The sequence below is a fragment of the Rousettus aegyptiacus genome, unplaced genomic scaffold (genome assembly GCF_014176215.1).
Source record: "Rousettus aegyptiacus isolate mRouAeg1 unplaced genomic scaffold, mRouAeg1.p scaffold_m13_p_15, whole genome shotgun sequence".
Taxonomy (NCBI): Eukaryota; Metazoa; Chordata; class Mammalia; order Chiroptera; family Pteropodidae; genus Rousettus; species Rousettus aegyptiacus.
The window spans coordinates 19962530-19983087 of NW_023416290.1; the positions used below are offsets into that span (position 1 = coordinate 19962530).

Below are 20558 nucleotides of genomic sequence, written 5' to 3' on the forward strand. Positions count from 1 at the left end.
CATATATAAACACCTTCACAGCAGCACTTAGGTGAGCGATGACTGAATATTCAGGGACTGTAGCTTGTCCAAAATGACATCAAACTGACCATCGTATTCTCAATGGGTAGTGTTGAAATTTCCTATAAGAGGTAATTTTATAAGGGCCTTAGAACAAAAACAAAACAAAACATAGCAAGAAAATACTCTGGAAACAGTTTTATTTCTTAAATGCAAATTTCTTCTCCAAAGGCAGTCAACCCACTCAAGCTTTCTGTGTCTCTCCTGTTTTCTTGCTTGTAAATAAAGGACAGAGCGTTTCCTCCCAAGCAACTAACAGCAGTTCCATGCCCCACTTAGCTGAGACCATCTCTAGGTTACACAGTATATATAACGACTCACTGAGATCACCCCTGACTCATTCTGGGCCTCATGGTTGAATTTGTGCCATCCAACCAAAACTGTGTAGCTGTAACCAAATTGGGAAGTATGGGAGGAATTGGTTATTCCAATCAGAGTGTCTGCTACAGTGCCTGCCTCTTTTCCATCCCAGATGTTTTATTCCTACTCCTCGAAGTGCTCATTGTAATTATTGCAGTTTATGCATACATATATTACATATTCTCTCAAATATCAACATAGCCTACTTTAGGTAATATCACCAAACTTCTCCAAGAGAGGCATTATAGAAAAGGCAAAGGTATATTGGTGTAATTAACCATGTGCTGATCCCTATCTAACATCAATCTTACTTTAGACTTTGAGTAAAAATATATGTTCTAAATTATCCTGAATCCTCTCTTGGAGTCAATATTAAACATTTTCTTTAAAGCAAGAACAGCAAAGATAATTTCGCAAATTATTTTCAAAAGAGCCTATCTTGCATTTGTCAAAGTAATTTTATCATTTGGCAAGCTCTTAAAAGCGAGAATTGGTTTTATTGCAACTATTTATGTGGATTAGCTAAATAGAGTTATTTTCTTCCCTGTGGGACATGTGATTGCAGATGAAGTCCTAATCTTTGTGGAACTATTTCAGAGATCAGAGACTAAACAGTCCCACCCTCCCCCCCGCCCCCAAAAAAAACGGTGAAAAGGAAAAGGAAACCAATTCAGTGATAAATATATAACCCTTAAACTCTAACAGACTCCAGGCAAAATGATAGTCTTCAAAATCACTTCCTGATTGTGTTGACTTTATAAGACTACAGTTTTTCCTGGTGCATGTCTTACAGTGAGTTCCAGGAGGAACTTATTTCTCACTGGGAAATGATAGCTTCTCTCCAGTAATCATTCAGCTTCATCTTTTGGGAAGCAGTATCTTCATGCAAATTGTGCATTTGGCACCTCCTTTTCTCCAGATTAATTGGCAGATACACTCAACTGTTACCCTAGGAGGCTCTGTGCTCAGCTAAAAACTTAAAATCGTATGGCTGCAGGACAATTTTCTTTCTAAAATTTAACTTACATGGTTTTAATGGTGCAGGTAATACAAGCTTAGAACTACTTAACAAAAGGTTTCAGAATAACATTTATTTACTCCTCAACAGAAAATTAGTCATTAGATTTTTTTTCTTTCTTTCTTTGGATGAGATGCTGGTTTATGTCTCAGATAAGGAAGACTTACGTAAGAAGAATAGATTTTAGGAGTGAGAATAATATTGCAAAAGGCTTGTGTGTGTGTATGTTTATAGACATTTCTCTGCTGACCAAGCAAGTCAGAATTTAAATGAAAGATGAGAAAAACATTGAACATGATGAATTGAGAGATCTCAAAGGAATTGGTCTAAAGGTGGGAAAAAATGCCATCAGATTAAGAATGGTTAGAGTTATGATCATTTAGAGATAAACTATAAAAATAGGAACAATTTTCTGAGCTCCCATTGGGCTCATTAACTCATTATTTACTTAATTTAACGTTACAACAAAACTCTAAACTTTCTGTGCCTTACTTTGTTGCTTTCTATCTAGTGAAGGGCCTACTTCTTCTGCCAGATGACAGTACAGGAGGGTATCTTATCTTTCTCTACCAGCATTTTGTAGCTTATTTAGCTAGGTTAGTTTTCAGTATAAAAATGGAAAATTAATTTCCGATATCTACATACATATCCAAATAGTCATACACTAGGAAACAACACTTTAGTCATTTGAGATTTGTAATTTTCCAGTGGGTGTTGTTGGATATGATAAGCACTCACTCTGAGTACACAGTTCAGTAAACTAGAATACTGTTCTCAGAGTCACTGTTCTCAGAGTCACTGTCTGTAGTTCACCCCAACTGTAGACAAGATGAGCACTTCCTAGGGCACGGGCTATTCCAGTGAAATCATCACTTTGACATTCCTGTTCTTCCCTTCTCACCATCGCCCCTCATGGAGAGCCTGCTGGGGGTGTGGTGCAATACATGTCCATTCTGGCTCTGTGTTACTACTTGAGTGGTGACTATAGTCTCCGTAGTTGTAGGACTCAGAGAGACACACTCAGCTTCTCCTTAGTTCTCTTTATAGCTTTTGCTCTTTGCATGGAAGAGTAATGTTGGGGAAATAAAGGAGCCTAATGCCTATGGGAATATGACTCCTTCAGAATACTATAGTTTTAAGCAATTTCACAGTCAGTTAATGGAGAAACAATAACTAAATTTACCTTTTTCTAAAATTAATAAGCTACTTTCCTTTAGTAAATAGCCATAATTTCAATAGTAAATAGTCCGAAAGGAAATATTGCAAGTTAATTTCATTGAGATGAACTGACAGTATCTATAGGATTTAATGAAGCAAACTCATTATGTTTTCAAATAAATTCTTCTGAGATTTCACATCAGTATAGCTATCATTGTTTTTTATTGCTTTAAAAATAAAATCTAAAATCTAGAATGTTATGTGTCTGGAAAACATACCCAGGAAAATGAATAAATCATGCTTTTTTGACAATACAGAGAAAAGAGTGCCGAAATTTTTATTTCTCTACGCTAGTCTTCCACTGTTGGTCAAAAAGGATTATATATCTCGGGCTGCAGAATTTTCATCTATTGAGTGTGGTGTGCGGGGTCTTCAGACTCCTAGTGCAGCTTTAGCATTGTAGGATAGAGGCTAGCTTCTTGTGCATCAGCGACGTTTGATCACACTTTTCTTTCACCAGACCAAACATTTATTCCGGTGGTATTTGATGCATTAAAGAAGTCTATTTAAAAAAATGGCCACCAGGTGTTTGTTTTCACTATATTGAAGCTGTAGTTTGAAAGCTACTCAAACTTTCCCATTGTCTCACTAATAAATAGTTTTAGGCAAGTCACTTACTTCTGCTTTACCTAGTTTCCTCACCTGAAAAATGGGTACTGCCTTTGGGAAAACTCAAACACCATAATGTACATGACAGCATGCGTCCATCGAGGGCTAGTATTAGTATGCTAATGTTCGACATCAGGCCGTGACCTGGTTCCTCAGGTCAAATGTTTTCTCCCCTCATGATACATACTCGACAGCCCTAATCAGAATGTTTTTCCATCTTTAGCTGCTGGAAGTGGCAGAATTCACAGAATCATGCTATTTCTCTGATAAAAATCTGACTTCCCTTAAGAAGCTTTGGAATATTGAATTCCTTTACATATTAAATATTGACTCTGAGGACTCCTGAGAATCAGAATTAAAAAAAAAATGGAGGCATTCGTATCTTACAGCATTGCAATATGGGTTATTAGGACTGTAGTAGGTAACTAACAATAACAGTAACAATAATGACAGCAGGAGCAGCAACGATGACAAGGAGAGCGCTGGTATTTACTGAGCAATCATCAAGTACCAAGTCCTGTGCTAAGTAATTTGAGACATTATCTCACTTAATCATCATTACAACTTTGTTAGATAATGTAAAGTTTCTAAAAGTGTCTGTCACATAATTATTCCTCAATAAATGCTCTAAAATAGTTCTTCCTCCTGGTGTTCAAGATCATCTGTGGCCTGACACTTCATTTTCCAACACAGCCAGCCTCTCATTACCCCCAACAGGACCTTAACCCCTGAAAAAGACTAGCCATCAAGCCTGTCTATCCAAATTCTTCTCGATGATCAAGATACTGTCCATGTTTTCCCTTCTTCAAGATCTCCTCATTACACACAGCTCTTTCCCTTCTGCCTATTCCTCTAGTTCACATTATAATTTTGACTCGGTTAGTTTAAAAGATTCTAGGAGCAGGGTCTGTATACTGAATTTATTTTTCAGTCATCCTCCATGTCCAGGATATTGCTGTGTATGAAATGTGAACTTAATGTGTTGAAATAATGAAAGGACGAAGACAGGGGAGGGAACATGAATATAACTGGAGAGAGAAGAGAGGCTGTGTGTGTGTCTACATGGGAAACAATTGCAGGTAAGAGCTAAAAATAACATAGACCAATAAAACTGAAAACGTATTTGTGTTTAAAGATGTATGGTGCTTACCCACGAAGATTATGTATTCATCATACTGTGTTAAAGCTAAAATGGGGCTTCTGATTTATGAATCATCATTTAAATTTTTATAAAAACCCACTTGGGCAATGAGCCTCAACAGCAAGGCACGCTAATTGAAGAATGATTTCTTCTACCTCATGCTCTCTGAGCACAGGAAGCACATGGAAAGGAGAAGAATCCCTGAGACCACTGTGGCACAAGATCAACATTCTTCCTTCTTGTACCTCATTTCTTGTGTGTTAAGTGTCACACTCTGCCAGCACCTGAGCCTGGTGACATTAGTTCCTGGTAGCTCAGCAGTTAACTTTGTTCCCCTCACCATCACACAAATGTCTACAGCTGCCAATTTAGAAGCCACCTCTTATTATCTAAAGAGAACTACACTGAGCTGATCTTGAGCTAAGGTGTTACGGAGAGCATTTTTAACTCCCGCAGACAGCCTCTGCCATGTCCAGTGATGACCAATTCACAGCGAGCGCTCTCAATTCCATAGTTGACCCCTCTTTCTCGACTGCTCCATGGATTTCTCCTTGCACACTGTACTGTTGTTTCCAGGTTTGTAACATTGTCAGGTTTAGTGAGGACAGCCCACGGACTTTGCTCTTTTAGTGCCATATGCTCCTGTGGTGCGTATGCTAAAAAGTGCAACCACTTGCTGCCAGCCCACCTCCAGTTTCTCCACATAAACCCGAACTTCCCACCCAGATGGCACCATTTTATTGGAAATACTTGTGAATTTTTTAAAGCCATGTGGATGAAATGGAAAATAATTCCATATCCAACTATAGTAAGAAAGTTTACTTTCTTTTCCCATCAGTGGACACGCAATGACAGGAAAGGATAACTACTATTTCATTTTGGTTAAATACAAACAATACACAACAGCTCAACCAGCTTGTCTTGGAGGGTGAGGGTCTTGCTTTATAATCATGTGTTCCTAGAATCCAATCCAGTGTAGTACATGAAAGACTCGATATATGTTCAACTCATATTTTACTTATTACTTTTAATTACACCTGCTTAGTTCTCCTTTTCAGTGTTGTAGGCTTATAAGCGTGTGTCTTCCAGAACTCTGAGAGAAGGTCCTTGCCCTGCTGCCTTTTCCGCATCCTCCCACTGAGCTCCTGCCTCTGCTAACACTAGACAAATTACTTAATTTACTCAAGTGTAACTTCCTCCAACTGTATTAGGGAAAAGACATAAATCTGCAAGGTAAACTTGAAGGGCAGTCGTTGTGAGATCAAATAAGATACACAGAAGCCAAAGTTGAGCTTTGTAAATTATACAGTACTGGGGAGGTATAAGAATGCAGGAACTGGGATCAAACTGGGGTTTGAATTCCTGCCATACCCTTCATAACTGTATTACTTTGACGAATTTATATAATTCCTGTGATTTTTGTAACCTCCTGTGATTTTGGTGACCTCCTTTATAGAATAGGTACTAATATCACATAGAATTGCTTTGAAGACTAAATGGGATAAAGCATGTGGAATGTACATCAGAGTGCCTGACGGGGGGTGTGTTTTGAAATAAATAATTATTGTTATTGTCTTTAATATGAACCTTCTCAAAATAGGGAGATGATGCCATGACATTGGGATGTTCTTAGATCCAGGGGTTTCCGTAGCAGGAGAATGCAGGCTCTGTTCTAGGTCCCTGGTAAATGTTCCCAGCTTTTGGGGATGGTAACAGCTGTAGCTCCCACATGAGTGATGGGGACAGAGCTTGTTTCCCTGGGAGCAGGGACTTTGCTACAAATAGTGCAATTTGTAGACATTTTTGTTGTGGGTGCTCAGCTCTCTTATTCTAAGATCTGATGACAGGATTTTAATTACAAGTGTTTAAGCAATTTCATGCATCCATTTGTTACAAATATTTTTTTATAAGCTAAGAGCAGGTTACCATGCAATATTTTATGATTACTTAAAGATGCATATTATGTTATATTGTAACTCATGTATCATTCCATTCATATACTTGTAGTGTGTTAGGCCTCAGGTTTCATTTTTTACTCTTATGTTTGGTGGGAGAAAGTTGAAAAAGTATATTCAAGCTAAATCAGGTAAATGCATCCCTGGGCATTAACTAGAAACTATGTTCTTCTCTGCTTCTGGTGCCAATTTGTGGCCTCCACCCACAGTCACAAGAAAGAGTAATTACTATTTCATTTTGGTTAAATATAAACAATACACAATAGCTCAACCAGCCTGTCTTTGAGGGTGAGGGTCTTGCTTTATAAGAGAGGAAAGAGGAGTTAGGGAGCATGAGATAAATGAGATATAGTCTCTAGATCATGTGAATTTTATTATCTCAGGAACTTTATGAGATTGATATTATATTCCCCAATTTATAGTTGGAAAACTGAAGATCAGCATTTTTAGTGACCTCTCCAAAGTTTATCAGTTGGAAGGAAAAATGACTAGAACCCAGGTCTACCTAACTGTGTAAGGCAGAGAAAATTAATCTGACTTCATAAAGTGGAGAATATGAGGGTTACAAAATATGAGAAATCAAAGAAGTCTAAAATCTTTGCTAATATCAAGGATTTGGAGGGAAAAAGCTGAAAGAGTAAGAGGTCAGTTTGCAAAATGCATTTTTCAAACATCAACTCGTATTTTTAAGAAGACAGTAGGTAACATAGCATTTCAGTCTTGCTCAATGGAAACATATGGCTCTGTCTCAGTAAGTATACTCGCTTAGTTATCTATGCCTCTATAAAGACTATGCTCTGTGCATTAGCTTTACACATTTAATCACTTTCTAAAGCTCATGGACCATTTACTATTTGACTGAAAACTGTAAAGGAAAAACATATTTTTAAATAACTCTCCAAATTAAAACACCGTTTAGTTAATATAGCATCGAATTGGAAACCAAAGGGTATTGACTCTAGTACCAGTCCTTACAATGCCTTCATCTAAGCACAAACAAATCTGTTTCCTAATAAGAAGAGAGGAGAAAAAGGACCATTGGGGGTGGGATGGGGGACAAGGGCAGTGCAAAACTAAGAGTGATGTGTGTCAGAGATTCTGAGTCAGGCCATCCACTGCCTTCATCTCATGTACTGCCAGCTCAGTTTTACTATCCTCAATTAACAGGAACTGAAACTTGGGAAAATTTCATACTGAGTTTAGACTCAGGACTTCACATTAGACCACACTTTCCAGAGGGAGCTAAGACTGTTCCATTATTTCATGTTGAAGAAGTTTCTCATGTGGAAATTTTTGTCTTGAATCAACACGAACGCAATGATCAATGAATACCATTGATATTGATTTTATAGCCAAAACAGAAGTGGGTTTCCATAAGGCAGCTCCTTTTAAATGACTTTAATAAAAGTCATGGTCATAATATTGAAGAAATCTAGCTCCTCGAAGGTACATGGGGCATGGATGAATTAATTGTGATAAGGTCTACAAATCTGAGGTGTGTAGTAAGTAATATAATATGGATTTCCCCAACATATATTAGTATTTGGTCTCTGATCTAGTTTGGAACGTTTTATGCACTACAGATCCCCGAGGAAGTATTCTCTAAGTAAAAAAATCCTCTTAATTCAGTTTTAGTTGAAAATGGAGTTGTTCTAAACTATGATGATGGACAGAAATTTAACTTTGGGTGACAAACACACAATGCAATATACATATGATGTACTATTGAATTGTATACTTGAAACATATAATTTTATTAACCAAAGTCACCCCAATAAATTAATTGAAAAAAAATTCATGTTATAATGGAAAGAATAATTTGGGCTTAAAGGCAATCATTCTGACCTACTTTGAAAATTACTCTCTCCTCAATTGGAAGATGAAACAAATTATGTGCTTTAAAACTCTCTCAAGATGAGAGGAGAGAAAACCAGAATTCTTTCTCACCTACTGTACCAAATTACATTTAATGCTGTGAAAGGTATAAGGGAAGAACTCGGCCAGCTCTACTTACATAGAGCATTTAAAATGAAAAACTTAGTTTTATTTTAGCCAGTGAAACTGAAAAGACCTGTATTATATGCAAATCTATTGAAAAGCTCTATACTATGTATTTTTATTTATCTACTTACGTGGTTTTCTTTATCTTTTAATTTTTTAATTTAAATATATTTCTATGCAAAGCTAAATAAAGTCAGAGGTTTTTCCTTATTTTTAATAGAACCCCTAACGTCTAGAACAGTTCTTTCACATATTATACACTCAATAAACATGTAAAGAATAAGTGAATGAAAAACAAATTCAATAAGCCAAAGACTGTTGCAAACACATTCACTTCATGGATTTGATATGAAGATGGAGGGAAATAATCTTGGTTCTTGTCTTTTAGATACACTAAGATGAAGACAGCGACCAACATTTATATATTTAACCTGGCTTTGGCAGATGCTTTAGTTACTACAACCATGCCCTTCCAGAGCACAGTCTACCTAATGAATTCCTGGCCATTTGGGGATATACTGTGCAAGATAGTCATTTCCATTGACTACTACAACATGTTCACCAGCATATTCACCTTGACCATGATGAGTGTGGACCGATACATTGCTGTATGCCACCCTGTCAAGGCGTTGGACTTTCGCACGCCCTTGAAGGCAAAGATCATCAATATCTGTATTTGGCTTCTGTCTTCATCTGTTGGCATATCCGCGATAGTCCTTGGAGGAACGAAAGTCAGGGAAGGTAAGAGCAGTCATTTTCATTTTGTTTTTTAAAAATTAACTTCTAATTAAACAAGCTCTTAATTTGGTAGGATACACATCTAGAGGAAAGGCCAAAAGACAATGGAAATATAATGCCTAAATCCATGTAAGACGAGAAATAAAACAATTTTGTGTTTCCATATCTAAATACAAGATAAGATAATGACATTATCTGAACACAGAGACTCAACCTATCTCCTACTCTGAAAGTCGTTACCGGAATCTGAGGGGTGGGCATGAAGTAAGGTACCACAGGCATGTGGATTTTTGAAATATGATTCCATTGTCTTCTGGCAATTCTGAGATTCACCTTTTCTCTTTTTTCTCCCTCAAAAGGGCCCTGAATCATTAGAGATGTATTGTTCTTTACTCTCTTCTCCTCAGGGGTTAATCTCCACTTCTTCATCATAACAGCTACATGTGACTGTAGGCCATTCAAAATCAGGTCCGTAGATGTATGGTTATACAGATGACCAAAACTGTTAGATTTTGGATATATTAGTTCTTACCCCATGCCAACAGGAGACTTGATGTTTTCCATGTATTTCCCTGTAGGACAGTGGTTCTCACCCTGGACTGCACATTGGAGTCATCTGAGTACTTTAGAAAATATTGCTGCCTGTGTCCCAGCCTGGAGGGTCTGGTTTAGTTGACCTGAGGCACATTCTAGGTGTCAAGATTTTTAAAATCTCCTCAGTCTGACAGTGACCTATAGTCAAGGTGAGAACTACTGTTCCAAGAATTTTGCTTTACTAGTAAAAGATTAAGATGTGAATATATCTTTGGTCTTAATAGGAACTTATGGGGAGAGGGAAGTAGAACAATTATTTTGGACTTTATAAATGTTATTTGTTGCCTTAGCAGTTGTCTAAATGCTCCAGTTTATTAGAGAGGTTCATGAAAGTGGTGGGTACAGATAATTGAATATGTTTAGCAGGGACTTACCAGGTCATAGTGAAAGATGCTAAAATCATAGCTTATCTTGCATGGTACACATTTTTTAATAGAGCATTTTTTTTTTTCTTCTGAAACTATAAAATGAATTTCCAGCATACACACTGGAGGTGTTAAGCTGTAATACTTGGTAAATTTTAAGAAATTTACTTTAGCAGAGAAGCATTTTTAAAAATGATTAACTACACACAAGATTTTTTTTCTTCAAACATAAAACAAGTAAAAGTAAAGTTGCAATAATATTTAGCCTAAGGGGTTCATGCATAATAACTCAGATTTGAGAGGAGATGCTGCATATGCTTTATGAGATTGAAAAAAAAATGGGCTAAATAGTAAAAGAAGATAATTTTTTTTCCAGGGCAAATAAAAAGAACCGATTTTTACATTTCATGTTATGCTTATGAACTTAACCACTACACTCCCCTAGTCATTGTCAGAAAATGACATCCTAGAAGAAATGGATTTCAATTAGGTTTTGGAAAAAGAAAATGAAGATAGATGTGGGTTTTTCAGGAAGGAGTTGCAGTAGATAAATGTGTGCAGATGCAACGGAAGTAAACATCCACCAACATAAGAAGGGATTAATTTGCGCAGCAAATAAGGAGAAAATGGGAGAAAATTAAAGTAATCTTGTAAGAGGGCTCCATTCTTCTTTTGTCCTTTATTTTTGGAAGTGGATTTTGTTTACATGATGACAGATTGTCTCCAGAGCATCTCATGTGCTCATTTTAGAGTGTTGCATTGTACTGCATGTCAAGAGCCTTGGATGACCAAGAGGAGTGTTTTAGATACTCTCTATGCCCTGAATTGGAGCTGAATGCTCTTGGTGTTATGTTTGTAGAGAGGATGCTCACTGCAAGGAATATCATTAGAACACATCCACTTATACAAGAAATCTCAGCTAATCCTTCTAAGTTTACAGTAGTTCTTTTTGGTTAGGAGCATGGATTCTGGAAGCAAATTGTTTGAGATTGATTCCATCACTTTAGAGACATTACTTAGACCTCTGTGCTTAAATTTCCCCATCTGCAAAATAGGGCTAATAATAGTGCCTACATTCTAGGGTGTTTTCTAGGTCTAATGAGTCAATGAATGGAAAGCTGATAAAGCAGTACCTAGTGTCCAGTGAGCACTTGATAAATGTTAGCTACTAGCATCATCATCATCTGACATTATGAGTTATTAGGTCCTGCCTTATTGTTTATGTTTATTAACATCTATAGAGTATTCATTCTATATTGTGGGCTCTTTTGTACAAAAAAAAAATTTCTACTTTATGGGCTTAATATGTTAAATATAACATTTTAACATGTATACTATATATTTTGGGAATTCATAGTCTGCCTATTATTATTGTTATTGTAATAGCTAAGTTATGGTAATAGCTACAAATAGAATTATTCTTTAATTCTTTAGATATTAGAATTAAGTAAAATTATAACAGGCATGACACACTTGAACATATACCAAAGAAGGCTATGACATTCTAATATTAATTTAAAAGGAAAAGAAAGTGCTTTAAAAAAAAAAAAAACACTTTGTTACGATTGACATGCGAAAAGCTGTGCATATTTTACAACTCTATAAGTTTGGGAATAAATATATACCTGTGAAAACATCACCCCATCAAGACCTTAGATATATCTGTCACCTTCCAAAGTTTTCTCCTATCCTCTTTATTATTATTTGTGTGTGTGTGTGATAAGAACATTTAACATAAGATATACCTTCTTAACAAATTTTACTTATAGTACAATATTGTTAACTATCGGGCCTTTGCTGCATAGCAAATCCAGAACTTATTTACTTGAATAACTGAAACTTTATACCTTTGACCATTGCTTGTCCCTTCCACACCAGCCTCTGAAAAACACAGTTCTGCTCTATGCTTCTGTGAGTTTGGCTATTTTAGATTCTACGTATAAATGAGATCATATAGTATTTGTCTTGCTGTGTCTGGCTTATTTCATTTAACATAATGTGCACCAGGAATATCCATGTCATTGAAAATGGTAGGATTTTCTTTTTTTTTTAAGGCTGAATAATATTTCATTATATATGGATGTGTATAGTGTATACACCATATATATACCATATATATGTACCATAAATATAAATATTTCCAATTTTCTTTATCCATTCATCCATTGATAGATATTTATGTTGTTTCTACATCTTAGCTATTATAAATAATGTTACAATGAATGTGGAAGTGCGTGTATCTTTTGAGATCCTGATTTCAGGTCTTTTGGATAAATACCCAGAAGTGAGATCACTAGATCATATGGTAGTTTTATTTTTAATTTCTTGATGATCTGTCAAGAAGTGGGGTACTAAAGTTCCCTATTATTGTATTACTTTCTATGTCTCCTTTCAGTTCTGTTAACATGTTTTATATATTTAGGTGCTCCGATGTTGAGGCATATATATTTACAATTTTTATATCCTCTTAATGATTTAAAATATTTGTCATTATATAATAACCTTCTTTGCCTCTTGTGACAGTTTTTACCTTAAAGTCTTTTTTTGTCTGATGTAAGTATAGTTAATCCTGCTCTCTTTTGCTTACCATTCACATGGATTGTCTTTTTCTAGTCCTTTATTTTTAGCCTACCTATGTCTTTGAAAGTAAAGATGCACTCTTTTTTCCTAAAACAAAAAATTTAATAAAAATAGTGTGTTTGGACTTGAATTTCCTTGATGATTGCTCCAGAACTCCTCCCCCCCCCTTTCTTTTTTTGATATAAATCGAGCTTCATTAACAGTTCTGGGGGATATTTTCAAACTTATAATTGTTTTTCGTTTTCAAATTCTTATAAAAGAAGCTATTATTTAACTCACGCATCGAATAGTTTTGAGTTTCTACTACGTGTATGACAATTTGTTCAAGAGGATGTATCCACATTAAACAGCCCTGATGGTGTTTTATTTATTTTAGCAGGTTACACTTACATAAAAACTACAGGTTACTCTTCCACAATAACTACTGTAATCAGTTCATATTTTTAAGGGTTTCCTTGTGGCATTCATTTATTTCACAATTTATTCTCCTTAAGCACCATATGTTTCTGACACCCTATGTGCAGGAATTAAATATTGAATAAGGCAGGCTGGGCACCTATTCTAAGATAGTTCACATCCTGGATGTGAACATTAAGAAAGGTAACACATTATTACAGAAGAGCTTCTATCTAGCTTCTGTCATTGTTTAAAGTAAAAAAAATAAGATGAGCATAAAATATAGAGATAATATATGTTTCAAGGAGAGGGCTATTCAAATATTTCAGCCTCTATATAAATGTCTCTGAAGTAACATTTAATCTGAGACGAACCGCAAGAAAGAGACAATGTTGGAACACACAGAAGTTAAGTGGGGGAAAAAAGTATTCTCTACCTTTAAAGAAGCTATATTGAACAGACAAATTAAACCCATGGTAAAATATTTTTTTAAACTCATATTTTTGCAATGTGCCACCCATCAAAAGTTATGTAATAAATACTTTTTTTTCTATGATAATAGCAATGATTTTTTACAAAACCATTTTGATTATTCTTAGTCTCATAAACACTAAAGCAAAAATTAAAAGAGATGCTTGTTCATTTCTAACAGGCTTCATAGTAATAGTATTTTGGACAATGATTTTTGTAGAGAATAAAAAAATTATAAGTTTTACTGGGAGCTTTCATTTACTACTGAAAGGCTTGATCTGGTATTTAGTTGATAACAGGTATGTCTCCAAAATATCTTTATTAAATGGCCAAAGAGGTTATTTTTTTGTATTTTAAAGTATATCCAATTGCGATTCTAAGAAGGTACATTTTGTTTTATTAAGGAATATTTAATTAAGATCACATTACAATGTTTTAGAAAACATTGTTAAAAGAGCTGTTTCACTATTTAAAAAATATGGTATTTTTCAAGCAGATTTTTCTAATGTCGGAAGAAAATATTTTATTATAAAAATTACACTCAGTATTGCTCATGATTATTTTATCCATAAGGAAAGATCGGCACAGTTTTATCTGCTCTGTGCTCCATGACAGCTCAAGGGCAAGAAGAAAAAAAACGTGGGCTGGTTGATGCTTGAGGAAAAGGGGAGGAAAAAAGAGATGCTTGAGGAAAAGCAGATTCCCAATGAATGTATTATAAAAGGTACTTGTCCTTGGCCTCTGCTCTTTCTAATAGTAAGGTCATTCCAAAGAAAATACTCTCCATCAAAGAGAAGCAGAGCAAATAAATCGGTTTTCTAAGTAATCATGTAAAAATATGTCTCCGTTACTTAGTCAGTGTTGATAAAAAGGAAAACGTATCTGATTTATGAACTTCCTTGGTGATGATGATGATTCTCTTCCTTCTCTTCCTCCTCCTTCCATTTTCTTTCTTCTACCCCTCCTCTTTCTCCTTCTCCTTCTCCAAAAGTTTACTCATGTTTCAGCAGCGCTCTTTATCAAAAGGATCATCACTGCTTCCATTAAATTGCAATACCTGGGTCATAGCTAAACAAATTTCACATACATTTTTATTGGCCTATATAATAGTTTCTTATAAACAAATTAATGCTTTCCAGACAAGTTGGCTTTTGTTAAATTAAATGGCTAGATTTGCAATATTTTGTCATTTATTACAAATAGATTCTAGCTTTTATTCCCAGAGACTTGGATCTGGGAGAAGTATTAATAAATGGAAATCCAAATAAGTGCTAATGCTATAAATGAACATCAGCTGTTCTGAAAGTCATCAGTGTCAAACTAGTTTCCACAACTAGACAATTCATATTGCTAGCTAATTTAATTTATTCTGTAGTTTCATATCTGTTACTAATAAATGATAACTTTCTGCGTTCATCATTCCATGTGCAAGAACAGGTTGGTCAATATGTATGGCATTCATTACTAATTAGTGATCTGCTTTGGGTAATATCATCTCACCATAATTGGACCTTTGCAACCAAGGGTATTAAAATTCACGTTTAAAACACTTTGCAGCCACAGTAATAATTTTCTTTTTGTGGTTTGGTTTGTTCTGTTCACTTCCTCCAGACATAGATGTCATCGAGTGTTCCTTGCAATTCCCAGATGATGATTACTCTTGGTGGGACCTCTTCATGAAGATCTGCGTCTTTGTATTTGCCTTTGTGATTCCTGTCATCATCATCATCATCTGCTACACCTTGATGATCCTGCGCTTAAAGAGCGTCCGACTCCTTTCTGGCTCCCGAGAGAAAGATCGCAACCTCCGCCGGATCACACGGCTTGTCCTGGTGGTGGTGGCGGTCTTCGTCATCTGCTGGACTCCCATTCACATTTTCATCCTGGTGGAGGCTCTGGGGAGCACCTCTCACAGCACAGCTGCCCTCTCCAGCTATTACTTTTGCATCGCCTTAGGTTACACCAACAGCAGCCTGAACCCCATTCTCTATGCCTTTCTCGATGAAAACTTCAAGAGGTGTTTCAGGGACTTCTGCTTTCCAATTAAGATGAGAATGGAGCGCCAAAGCACTAGTAGAGTCAGAAATACAGTTGAGGCTGCTGCTTACATGAGGGATGTTGATGGGATAAATAAACCAGTATGACTAGTCGTGGAGATGTCTTCTTATAGTTCTCCAGGAGGAGAAGAGTTCAATGATCTAGGTTTAACTCAGATTAGTACTGCAGTCTGAGATGGAAAAGTAGAATGTCTAACAAACTTTTAGGAACCTCATAGTATAAAGTCATAAGATGCAGGCTGCATTAACGACCCGGGTCAGTGGAGTACAAAAGGTCCCAGTGGGGAAACCCAACACCTCTCTCTAGGGCAGGGAAGCAAGGCTGACTCCCAGCTCCTTTGACAAACAAGAAACACACCTTTTTCTTCTAGTTACCTAGATTTACTTCAGGACTCAGCTGCTGTGGCCTTCTTATGCGATGTGATTTCAAAAGCTCTGTTTAAAAAAAAAAAAAGAAGAAGAAAAACCCACTGATTTCAGACCTTAGTGAGTATCTGACCCCAACACTTAACATTGACAGAAGTAACCTCATAAGAACGACAACCATTTCCAGGGCCCATGTCCGGCTCACTTAATACTGCATGCACATGCATTGCATGTGGCTGAGCGGTGAGGAATCTGGCTTAAGTCTGATCTGGACCCACACCTGAAGTGTCTGATGTTCATATGCAGTAGAAAATTATCTTGATATTTAAATATGCAAAAGGTGGTTTCCAACATAGTTTAATTTCTTGAAAACTATATTTTTAGCATGCTATTCAGATAATCTCACAAAAAAAGTATGTCTTGATGTGAATAAACATAGAGTAGTTTAAATACCACCAAAAGTATATATAGTTTTTATCTGTAAATAATAGTACATGTGTAAACAAGGAATGGGTTTGCCTTCCAGCCGGGCAGTTTCTTGAGGGCATGCCTATGATGTCCCCCGAGTTACTTAGAGCTGATATTGAGACGTTTTGCTGCAACGTAAGCTGCTCTTTGTGAATCAGTCAGTGGCACCATCTCTTTCAGACTCTCTGAGCACCAATTAGTCCTTTAACATTGCCCATAACTCCTGTGTCAATCAATCACAAAATATTTAACTCACTCTTAGGTTGTAGCCTTTGCAGAATCTAGTTTATACACAATATCTCATTAGGAATATATACCTATTATCATATTCTCTCTGCCCATGGGGGGAGAGCATTTTGCTCATGTAAATCTTGAGAGATTATTTTATGGCTTTCAGAAGAAAGTAGAATTGTTCCTACTTGTGGGCTGAATGAAGACATAATGCCACTCGTGGAGCTTGGACATGCCTTGCACGGCATTCTGTGAAGAGCACACCTGCTGAAGATAATGCCATGAGCAGCACATTTAGGGAAATTTTGCTAAAACTTGCAGATGATATATAAATTCCCACTTCCTTTCCCTGAAGCTTACTATTTTGGAGGTAATGGCTTTTTTTCAAGGTAATTTGCCTGGATAGAATAAAGGGATAATTTAGAAATAACATCCATCTTTTTTTTATCCAATAAGGTATTTAAACAACATCCTCTGGAATTTTATAGGAAAATCAAATGTAGAGGGCTACATAACTATAGATATCATACTCTATAACTTTTTTTCACTGTGTGCTTTCTTTTGTGTATATACTCTCTCCTTTTAGATCGAAGGTTTTATATGTGGCTTCAGAATTTTAGTTTGGTGATATTTATCGATTCCAGATTTTCATAGCACCTAATACGGATGCCTTATGGCTGCAAAGCAGGGCTTTTCCTGATGAAAACAAAGTGTTCTTTGAGCATTTATTAAATTTTATTGATTTTTCTTAAGTGTCCTTCTATTCTTATAATAATTGTAAATAGGAATGGCTTAAATATTGGGTGATATTCACCCATGGTTAAAAATCTTAGCTATCATACAGGAGAGATAGCTATGTAGTGAATAGTTTCAGAAATAAGTCCTACTGAAATGGAAAATATAGAAGCCTCTTTACAACAATAAAACCCAAGAAATTTTCTTTAAGGATTCTTACACAGTGCAAAACTGTAACAGAGATAAAATCTTAGAATAGACTTATATTAATGTGTTCTCTTTAACTTAGTACCCTATATGCCTTTATAGCATCAGTTGCCACTATTGCAGCCTGAGCTTTAGCCTAATCATCCTGCACCTTTTCATATCTAAGTTTGCAGCCCAAAGAGAGAAAGGAGTAGATCTATGTGCTCATGAGGAATGTCATAAGCTTCTCCATTATTGTTGACACCAATTTTCCCAAACTAAAAGAGGAGAGAAGATGGCTATATAATTTTAGGGCACTACGTTAAAGAAAGATAAAATGAATCATGTATGTTAGGAGAAATGCCACTTACACAAATGTGTTTCTTTGTTAAAAGTGAGTATGTGCATAAATGTGTATACATGCATGCATGTGATTATGGACTATGTACGTGTCTGTAATAGTGTGAGCATGCGGTCCTGTGTAAATGTGTGTGCATGTCTGTCTGTGAGTGTGTGTGTACTGTCATGAAGTGGCAGCCATATTGCAATTCCTTCATCATTCTAGAAAATGCATTTGTTCTAGCCTCACTCTCTGTCAGATATGACCCATCTCTTGATGTCCTTGTTCTCCATCATAACAAGAGGTGTGCTGTCTGTTATATCTCTCTGAGACCAGAACTGCATGTATCTAAACTTGAGATCAACTCTCTACATGAACTCCATCTTCCAACCTGGGTGACAACTTCTGGAAGGTATGATCTAATGAGGGGTCAGAGAAAATGCAGGGAAGTGAAATAGACATTCAGGAAGCATGCAGATAAAAACAACAACAACAACAGCAACAACAAAACATGATTCTAACTGGGAGGAGATTGGAACCACCATTAGATTATTCTCTTATGAATCTAGGAGCATCTGCTATGCAAAAGGTTCAGGTCAAAACTCCAGGCTTTATACTAAAAAAGAAAGCATTGTTTGGAAATATAGTTTTGAAAAACCAAGGAATATTCATGAAGATCTCAAGAAAATGGCTCTATTTTGTGGTGTACTACTGAGAAATAAAAGTTCTTAAATTTGTATAACCATTACAGACATTTTATAGATGTTTCATCTAGTATTGGGACATAATGAGATGAATTACTGAAATAAAATAAATACATGAGCTGGCTTTAAATGAGAGCTTTTTAAAAGAGAAATGTATTACATGTTGTATGTCCATTCGATGAAATTTATTTTCTAAGCAAGAGTTATTTGGAAGATTCAGTATAAATTTGAAAATCCCATCCTAAAAAGGCATTAAAATGTTTGCCCTAGGTAATTTTCTTCTCTGAAAGAAAAATATATTCATGTATCCTTTACATAATGTATACTTCTTATATCTTGTACTTTTAAAAGATAATTAGGCATTGTGTATATCATTGTGTGCCTTGCAATAAAATAAAATTGTACCTGCTAAAAATCACAGCAGATGATTAGTGTGATAAATCATTTATTCTTTAATGGTTTTGATGATGCTGCACTTAAGCAAAGACAATGTTAATGGTTCTAAACTACAAACAATTTATTTAACTTTACATCCATGACAATACTGTGGATGATTAATGGAAAGGATTAAAACATGTAGGAATCTAAACTAGGATTTTAAATTCCCAAACCTATCAATTGCTTAGGAAAATTCACCTGTTTTCACAGAAATACTGCCAAGATCCCCAAATCAGTGTTACATACTGCCCTTCTTTTCTCCTCTCCCCATCACAGAAGAGCCTGTACAGGTGGCTGGGATCTTTAAAACAAACAAACAAATAACAAACAAAAAACAGTGCAGCCAACAGCTGTAACTGGCAGGGTGTGGAGCCATGAGATCATAAATTTGCCTCTTCTCCTCTACATGCCCCTATACAGCCTGATAAAGCCAAAAACAGTGGGGAAGGGGTAGTTCTGAGAGCTTGCAAAACTGATTCTCCATTACCTTCCACATTCCCCAGCAGAGTGAAGACTTCCTGTAACCAAGGTGAGCTGACTACAGAGAGGATACCCACCATCCCAGTGGATATCGCACATCCCTTAACCAAAATGACATTGCTCTGTACCTATTCCAGAGGTGCTAAGAGTGCAGGTAAGAGAAAACAAAAATGTGTGCTATAGCACTATCTACTGGAAAACAAAAGAAAGTATTCTACCTATTAACCTGCTGAATTGAGAGCAAAACAGTATCTGTGCAATAAAACAAATTATTACCTCAAATGTGCAGACAGAGAAACAATTTACCAAATACTGTGAACAAGCAAACTAACTTGGGAGCACAAAAAGATAATGAAAAATCTCCAGAAACCGAACTCAAAGTTATGGAAGATTATCATTTAAATGACAGAGAATTCAAAATTGTAGTGATAGACTCAGTGATGTACAAGAAAACTCAGAAAAGCCTTTCAATGAACTCAAAAATAAAATTAATGAACAAAGGAGTACTTTACCAAAGAGATGTAAACTATAAAACAACAACAACAAATTCTGAAGCTGAATAACTCAATAAATGAGATGAGAAATGCATTAGAGGTCAGTGGAAATAGAACTGCCCAGGTAGAAGAGAGACTTAATGAACTCAAAGATAGAAATCTAGAAATGATTGAGAATAAATATTTTTCTTAATTAATAGTTTTAAAAAGTAAAAAAAAAAATTCAGTAGCTATCTGACTACATGAGAAAGATCAGATTAGGCATAATAAGTATACCCTAAAGAGAAGAGAGGGAGAATGAACAGAGAGTCTAGTCAAAGAAATAATTGATGAGAACTTCCCAAGTCTATGGAAATAAGTAGACTTTAGAATAGGGGAAGCTAACAGAACACTTAATTATATCAATGCCAAAACACCTTGTCAAAGACACATTTTTTTCAAACTGAAAAATCAATGACAATTTTTAAGGAAGCCAGTGGTGGGGATGGGGGAAGACCGTAATGTACAAAGGAAATCCCACTGGATTATCATCAGATTTTTCAGTAGAAACATT

The 20558-nt window shown here is 35.9% G+C and overlaps 1 protein-coding gene across 1 annotated transcript in view; it reads left to right on the forward strand.

Moving 5' to 3' along the window:
• OPRK1 (opioid receptor kappa 1) overlaps positions 1 to 18996 on the forward strand; it is a 30368-nt gene extending 11372 nt beyond the window's left edge. Inside the window, exons 3-4 of the mRNA XM_016128929.2 lie at positions 8751 to 9103; positions 15118 to 18996. Coding sequence (XP_015984415.1) covers positions 8751 to 9103; positions 15118 to 15650 — 886 coding nt within the window. The 3' untranslated portion in view covers positions 15651 to 18996. The remainder of the gene's footprint in view (positions 1 to 8750; positions 9104 to 15117) is intronic.
• Positions 18997 to 20558: the final 1562 nt, after the last annotated feature.